This window comes from Silurus meridionalis, chromosome 21 (assembly GCF_014805685.1).
Source record: "Silurus meridionalis isolate SWU-2019-XX chromosome 21, ASM1480568v1, whole genome shotgun sequence".
NCBI classification, from domain to species: Eukaryota; Metazoa; Chordata; class Actinopteri; order Siluriformes; family Siluridae; genus Silurus; species Silurus meridionalis.
In genome coordinates this window covers 2,877,050-2,885,772 of record NC_060904.1, presented here as the reverse complement: position 1 = coordinate 2,885,772, position 8,723 = coordinate 2,877,050, and the positions used below count along the sequence as shown (strand labels likewise).

The 8,723-nt window shown below is 41.3% G+C and overlaps 1 protein-coding gene across 2 annotated transcripts in view; it reads left to right on the top strand.

Annotated features, from left to right (window-relative positions):
- The first annotated feature begins 384 nt into the window (after positions 1-384).
- The window catches only part of atp8a2 (ATPase phospholipid transporting 8A2), a 58,087-nt gene continuing 49,748 nt past the window's right edge, over positions 385-8,723 (top strand). The window contains exons 1-2 of one of the 2 annotated variants that reach the window (XM_046833461.1): positions 385-644; positions 5,729-5,830. In XM_046833461.1, coding sequence (XP_046689417.1) covers positions 602-644; positions 5,729-5,830 — 145 coding nt within the window. In that variant the 5' untranslated portion in view covers positions 385-601. The remainder of the gene's footprint in view (positions 645-5,728; positions 5,831-8,723) is intronic. The other variant, XM_046833462.1, reaches the window with a different exon arrangement.

The following is an 8,723-nucleotide window of genomic DNA, read 5'->3' as shown; positions in this document are numbered from 1 at the left end:
CTAAATAAAAAAAAAAAAAGAAAAAAAAAATAGAAAATAATTAGTAAGAAATAAATGTAATAGATTGTGTATATCCACGTTTCAGGTAATAGATCCATATTAAATGTATACACGTTTTCCAATTATTTCCTAATAAGTTATTATTATTGGTAATATTATTGTTATTATTATTATTGTTATTATTAATCAGGATTTAAGGTAAATAGCTTTAGGGCTGCAAAAGTTTTAAGATCTCGTATATAAGCTGTTCATTTTTTTTTTCTAATGTAATTTATTTCTAATGCAATGAGCTTTAATAAAAAATAAATAAAAGAGGATGCGGTTACAGTGCATCACGCGGGGGGGCGGAGCTAAAGAGACGACGCGGGGGCGCGCCTAAAGACTCGGCACCGTGCGAGTGAAGAGAGGAGGGTGAATGCGCGCTCCCGCTGTAAAGCGCGCCGCCAAGCCCTAGATGACCTAACGCTGGTGACGATGCTCCATCCATCTGAGAGCGCGGCCCCGTGAGCAGTCCGCTCGCCCCCTGAGCTGGGCTTCAGATCCACGGATATGCTCTCGGGGCCCTCAGCTTGCTCGGACGCGCGACCCACACAGCCGCACGATGTACTTTAACCGGCGATCGAAGAAGATCCACAGCGAGGGAGGTAAGCGCGGCGTCTGGACTGCGATCACTGCGTACCCGATCGGAATATATTAATAGCGGGTTTTTTTGTTTGTTTTTTTTTACTCATTTTGATTTGGGTGATGAGGAATGTCCCAATTGTCGGCTGTGAATTTGCGCAACGCATCGGCGTATAAAAATGGAGGCGAGCGCGTAAGACGGATGCGCCCCCGGGGCCTGGCACCGAGCACCGAGCACGACTAACACACGGCCTTTTCATCCGCATCGGAAACCGTGCTCACCGGTTAGTGCACCGTAAACACGCAGGTGACCCCGGTGATGTCCCGTCATTCCTCTCGTCCTTGCGCACTGAACCCGCAGCTCCTCTTCCTTCAGTCATTTATAACAACATAACTGTGTGGGAATGTAACTGTGAGCCCTGAGTTACTTCAGCACCATTTTAACCACTGAAGAAAATAAAGAGAAAGCTGGACTTTACCGTTTCACTGCAGCTTCAGTACCTTTCAATCGAGGTTCCTGTCAGGAGGCTTTCATTAGCGTTTAGACTACAATTTGAAATGTACAGCAGTGGCCCTTATAGTTTAGTTCCTCACTCACTCATTCATTCATTCACTCATTTATTCACTCATTCATCCACCCACTCATTTATTTACCCATTCATTCACTCACTCACTCATTCACGCATTCACTCACCCACTCGTTTATTTACCCACTCATTCACTCATTTATTCATTCATTCACTCATTCACTCACCCACTCATTCACTCACTCAATCATTCACTCACTAATTCACTCACTCATTCATTTACCCACTCGTTCATTAACCCACTCATTCACTCATTTATTCATTCATTCACTCACCCACTCATTCACTCACTCAATCATTCACTCACTCATTCATTCACTCATTCACTCATTCATTCACCCACTCATTCATTCACCCACTCATTCACTCACTCATTCACTCACTCATTCACTCACCCACTTGTTTATTTATCGATTTATTCATTCACTCAATCATTCACACACCCATTCATTTACCCACTCGTTCATTAACCCACTCATTCACTCACCCACTCGTTTATTTACCCACTCATTTACTCACTCATTCATTCACTCATTCAATCATTCACGCACCCATTCATACACTCACTCATTCATTCACCCACTCATTCATTCACCCACTCATTCACTCACCCACTTGTTTATTTACCGATTTATTCATTCACTCATTCAATCATTCACACACCCATTCATACACTCACTCATTCACTCACCCACTCATTCATTCACTCACTCAATCATTCACGCATTCTCTTACCCACTCGTTTATTTACCCACTCATCTATTCACTCACTCATTTACTCACCCACTCATCCATTCACTCACTCAATCATTCATGCACTCATTCATTCACCCTTTAATTCACCAACTCACTTACTCACCCACTCATTCACTTATTTACTCATTCACCCACTCACTTATTCATTCATTCAAACATTTGTTTACTCACTCACACACTCAATCAGAACTTAATGACCTTTAAAGTTTTCCTCAACACACACACAAGAAAGAAAGAAAGAAAGAAAGATAGATAGATAGATAGATAGATAGATAGATAGATAGATAGATAGATAGATAGATAGATAGATAGAATAAATGACAGAAGAAATGTATAAAGGTTTAGACACATTATAAGACTAAATTTCTCAGGGCCGAAGGTGGATTCTCTTGAACCTGCTCGACTTTCCCAATGTGCAGTGTCTTTAATCTGGACATTTTTGAGTTTTTTCTCTTAGTAATCAGCCAAATTACACTCCTGCTCGTGCATCCAAGCAGCAGCAGCAGCAGCAACTCACCCCGAAAAGTCCTGACCTAAGCTGTTCACCTTAAGCACCACTTTATTTCTGTTAGCTTTATCCTAAAGTGCTGAAGGCAGATCTCTTAATTAATCGGCTCAAGGTGCCACGCCCCCACACGGACGACTGACAGGCTTCCTGTCTTTCATTTTGTCCTGACACAAAATCACAGAGATGGAAAAATCACCGCAATTCAGTACCTTAAAACATTACACACCAGTGCGGGTTTCTTAATCATCAATTCTGATTAGTCAGAAAGTGATGAAGTTTCTGAAGCCGCAGATCTTAAAGTGTTACTATTTAACAAATATATAAAATCCCATTTTTATTTTAATGCCAATCCAGTAATTACTGCTGACAAGCCAGTGCACTCTTAGTGCCGGTCTCAAGCCCGGATAAATGGGGAGCGTTGCGTTATGAAGGACATCCCGTGTAAAACATAGTCCAAATCAAATATACGGATCACGAACCAGAATTTCATACCGGATCAGTCGAGGCCCGGGTTACTAACGACCCCCACAGGTATTGTTAGCCAACAGGGTACCGGTGGAAATTGGACTACTGCTGGCCAAAAGGAGGAGAAGGAGAGGAGGAAGACGTCTACAGAGACAACAGGAAAAGAGAAGTGTAGGAGAGTGGAGATTTCAGTGGGCACTTTAAATGTTGGTACTATGACTGGTAAAGGAAAAGAGTTGATATGATGTAGAGGAGAAAAGTAGATATGTTGTGTGTCCAGAAAACCAAGTGAAAAGGGAGTAAGACCAGGAACACTGGAGGTGTTTAAACTTTCATGGTGTGGATGGAGAGAAATGGTGTAGGGGTGATTTTGAAGGAAGAGTACAGCAAGAGTGTAGTGGAGGTGAAAAGAGTTTCTGATAGAGTGATGAACGTGAAGCTGGACATTAAAGGAGTGATGATAAATGTCATCAGTGCTTATGCTCCACAAGTGGGCTATGAGATGGAGGAGAAGGAAAAATTCTAGAGTGAGTTAGATTAAGTGGTAGAACGGATACCTAGGAATGAAAGATTGGTGATTGGCGCAGACTTGCCCATGTAGGTGAAGGGAACAGAGGTGATGAGGAGGTGATGGGTAGGTATGACTTTAAGAAGAGGAATGTGGAAGGGAAGATGGTGATAGATTTTGCTAAAATGATGGAAATGGCAGTGGTAAATACTTATTTTAAGAAGAAGGAGGAACATAGGGTGATCTATAAGAGCAGAGGTGGAGGTGGGACTGCATCAAGGATCGCCTCTGAGCCCTTTCCTGTTTGCAGTGGTGATGAACAGGTTGATGGATGAGGTCAGACAGGAGTTTCCATGGACTATGATTTGTGAATTATAGTCCTGGAGAGATGGAGGTACACGCTGGAGAAAAGGGGAATGAAAGTCAGTAGGAGTAAGACAGAGTACATGTGTGTGAATGAGAGGGAGGGCAGTGGAGTGGTGCAGTTGCAGGGAGAAGCGGTGGAGAAGGTGGAGGAGTTCAGGTACCTGGGGTCAACAGTGCAAAGTAAAGGAGAGTGTGTTAGGGAAGTGAAGAAAAGAGTGCAGGCAGGGTGGAGTGAGTGGAGAAGAGTGATAACAGGTGATTTGTGATAGAAGAGTATCTGTGAGAGTGAAAGAGAAAGTTTATAGGACTGTGGTGAGACCTGCGATGTTGTATGGATTAGAGACAGTGGCATTGAGTAAAAGACAGGAGGTGGAGCTGAAGGTAGCAGAGCTGAAGATGTTGAGATTTCCATGGGGAGTGATGACGATGGACAGGATTAGAAATGAGTTTATTAGAGAGACAGCACATGTAGGACATTTTGGAGACAAGGTGAGGGAGGCGAGATTGAGATGGTTTGGACATGTGCAGAGGAGGGACATGGGGTATATCAGTAGGAGAATGCTGAGGATGGAGCCACCAGGAAGGAGGAAAAGAGGAAGACCAAGTAAGAGGTTTATAGATGTGATGAGGGAAGACATGCAGGTAGAAGATTTAAAAGCGGCAGATGTGGAGGACAGAATAATGCGGGAGCAGCCGAAAAAATTAGGTTTATTTTAATGCCATTGTTCTAGGTTCTAGTGGTGATACAACAAATCTGATAATTTGTAATACGATTCTTGAACTTGTTACGATACGGTGACGTTTTCTTAGAGATTTATTCCATATTTCAGAAAGGAGTCTCCAGTGTCAGCACTCAAAAGTTGTGAATCACCTGCTGTAGCTGTAAAGGCAACTCATACTCCTCTTTAAATATGAATATGACAGTATGTTTTTGTATGTATGGTATGTATATGTAAATAATGGTAATTGATTAAAGAAAATGCGATGAAAATGCCCTCTAGGGTGCTGCTACATGCAAGAAAACATGACAAAATTGTCCATTTATATGAGGAAACACGATGCCTTTTAGGGTTCCCTTAAAGTAATGTGAAGGTGATACAGTTCTTGTAGGCTCTTCTACATGAAAATGCTCCAATGTGCAAGAAAAAACACAGGGACCATTTTATTCCTTATGCTTCCTTTATTAGCGTCATAATATTGGCACTTCAACGACGTGCTGCGTTTACATGACCTGTCCACAAGAGGGCGCAAAAGAACTTCCGACGGATTCGCTCTGTGTGCTTCAATTCACAGTAAAACGATATAAAATAAGATGTAAATCTTTTTATATTACATTTGAAATCATTTTTATGTACTCATTTTCCGCATAAATACTGCTATTCAATGGCATGAAAGTCCTATCACTGGAATAACACACTGCGATAACACACAGCAGTAGGCAGGCAAGGCTTTAGACTGATGTTCCAGACGTCTTATCAAACAGACGAGCCCAAAGTCAAAACAAATCTCAGAACCCCGAACACTGTTTTTTCATACTGCGTTTCCAGAAGCTACAGTGCAGGGTTTAGTGCATTGTCCTGTTTTTTCAGACCGGGTTTAACGTCAACGTGATTTTCAGGAGTGATGGAGCAGAGCGGTTCCTCAGGCAAACATTGTAATGTTCCCTGAATTTCTAGCACATTAACTGTGAGGGTCAAAGCATTGTTCGAAACCAAATTCTCTCATATTTATCTCCGTTCTCTGACATCCAAACCCTCAAGCATGCACTGAGACCAAATCCCAAACTGCTTCCTATTTCCTCCGTGAAGTGAAGCTCTTAGTTTTGTCTTTTTATTAAAGTAGGAGACGAGCATCTCTTGCCTGTGGCTTGACTGACTTGCTGTGTCTTGTGTGTTCTCTCCCGCGCGCTCTTTCCAGAGCAGTTAGCGTTGACTTCTCTTAGCCAGGAATCCTCCTGCCAGCAGGACCAGGCCATGGGCTCCGACATGCGCTCCCGTCTGGCAGACAGGTTTGAGAAACGTGAGTCTCTTCCTCGCGCTGGTTGCTGCTCGGACACCAGTCCTTTCCTTTTCCATTCCTTTTCCTTGCTGCTTGGAGTCTTAGGTGCATCACGGTGTTTGCTTTGACTCCTCTCAGGCATCTGCTTTGCATGGAAAAGCAAGTTTCTAAGCAGTCAAGCGTTAAAAAAGCACCGACCTGCACACAGCATGCACTTAAGAAAAAGCAGAAATGATGATGCATGACTAGGGGTGTAACGGTTCACAAAATTCACCCTCTGGCTCGTAGCTCGGTTTTTAAAACACAGTTCGGGTCAATTTCGGTGCCGTTAGGCTGCAAAACATAACATTTCTGGCTGTTTTTTATTATCGAAGATGATTATAAATAACATTTGTGGTCAACATTTGAACATTTTTTCATTTTTCAATACAGTTTACATTTTTTTAACTATTTTAAATAAAATGCCTGCTTGGTTCAATGATATATAAAATAATATTTTATATGATATGAAAAAAGAAAATGGAATAAATCAAATGAATACAATCGACTTTTGATTAAATTGGCACAAATTAAATTGATGAAATAAAATGTAATAAATGGGAAAATGTAATTAAATATTTTACATTACAAATATTCAACCCCATTTTGATAATACAGATGTGTGTGTGTGTGTGTGTGTGTGTGTGTGTGTGTGTGTGTGTTTTACATTTAATATTTAATTTCCCAAAGATATGATCTACTTAACTGTAACAAATGTCTTCTCTTTCTTCCATCCTTCATTCATTCACTCCCCAAATATAGGGAATTGTCCTCCTTTTAAGATAAATTCTTGAAGCTGGACATGTGTGTGTGTGCGTGTGTGTGTGTGTTTGTCTCACCCTCAGCTGGACACTTTCTGGTTAGCGGCTAACGCTAGCGCTATAGATTCTGTAGCATTTTAATGCATGCGAAAAAACAAATCTGATTTCTGGTACGGAATCAGTGGCCACAGTGACACTGCGCTAACTCTAGTTCCTTGTTTATACCCCTGTCATTTCTGTGTATGTTTTCAAGTTTAATACTAATAAAAAAATTGAAAAAGCACTTAAAGTGTGAGGTGGAGACTAAACTTGCAGTCCGCAACTTAATACGTTCCTTAATTAATACAAACTCAAATTTTAACTTTGTTTGGTATGAATACGTGCTCAGTTACACGCCTATGCATGACATATATATATATATATATATATATATATATATATATATATATATATATATTTTTTTTTTAAGTAAATGCTTGAGTAGCTTAGAAATGGAGTCCCTTTCATAAGAGCTAGTTGCATGGTGACTGGTGCATGAAGGCCCAAAGCTGGTGGCTTGCTGACCATGAGTTCGCAAATATTGCTGGATTAACCAGGGTTAAGATTAGACGTTGTGAAGTTGCCGAGGTGACAGGAAGAGGATTACAAGCTCTTTTCACTTTGTCTGTAAGAGAACGCTTTAATTCCTTGCGCACCCATCATTATCTGTCCACAACGTACCCCTCACTAAGACCTTCCAGAGATCCGTCTGCTCGGGAGCAATAATATGCCACAGCGAAAGGCAACCCAGACCAGGCGGAGCTCCATATGTACCCGAGGGTGACCACATGGTGGTGGATTTATAGTCATAATCGTCATCGCTCACGCTTCGCTGCTTTGCGCAGTATTGCTTCATGTGTCGACGTTTTTCAGTACCTGGCGCCCTTTTTTTCCCAGTGAAGCTTTAAATCTCCTGTGAGAATAACACTACAGAAAGACACATCACCACCACACTGGTTAATTGCAACGATGTGAAGTTTCAGATAGAATGCAAGCGTCTGGCATTACGCAGGCACCGGCCCAATAAATAATGCAGATCTGCAGCATTTATTATTCAAAAGCAGGCCCTTCTTTTTAGTAATGTAAGTTGGGCTGGGGGCCAAGCACCGACCTGATACTCACCTATCGACCTGCGACACTTCAAAACACAAGTGTCCAATGGAGGCTATGTTCAACATGTGTGTGTGTGTGTGTGTGTGTGTGTGTGTGTGTGTGTGTGTGTGTGTGTGTGTCTCACCCTCTGCCGGAAACACTCTGGGATTGATCTCTGTGTGATATCAGGTATTTTGAAGTCCCTGTAGAGACATGTTGAGGTTACTCCAGCTCTGGTTTTTCAGGGAGTTCCCACACGGGGCTTACGTTTCTCCGTGTTGATCTATTCAGTGTTAATATTTAAAATTTGGACCTCTATTTTCTGCTGTTTTTTGGTAAGTCAAATGAAAACTTTATTTAAAAACAATGGTGTTCTGGGTTTTAGGTTGCAGTAGAAGAGGTTGGTAAAAAGAATGGGCCAATCGTACATTTTTTGTACTTTTGCAACTGAAATTTAATGAGCTGTTTATTTAATTTACATCACATTTTGAATGTTTTTATGTCTCACCCTGGTGTACTTGGGATTTCTGAAAAGGGAATTGATGAAGTGGGATTATTTGGTTAAAGCAGCTTTATAGCAGAGGGCAACATCAGCTTCAGATTCAAAATCTAGGACACATAATTGCTCTATCAACATAAAATATTTCTAATCAACATCACAATAACTGATCATTATTTCAATTACTGATCACTGAAATTAACGAGCAAACCCATAGCCTTAGAAATGGTTCAGCTTGAAGTGTAATTCAAGTTTTTCTGAAGTGACGGAAGTTGATAATGTAGAGATGATATATGTTTTAAAGAACACCTCGTCCTGCATTTTTGTCATTTGTTCGTCAACGCAAAAAAAAAAAGTTTTGTGGTTTGTCGTTCTCATAAAGACAGGCTACAGGGCATGCTGGGAATCTGTTTGATTGTTGAATTAGAATATCGCGCACGTCCTTGAGGGTAGCCCACGCATCGCAAAGTTTCACCTGCACCCA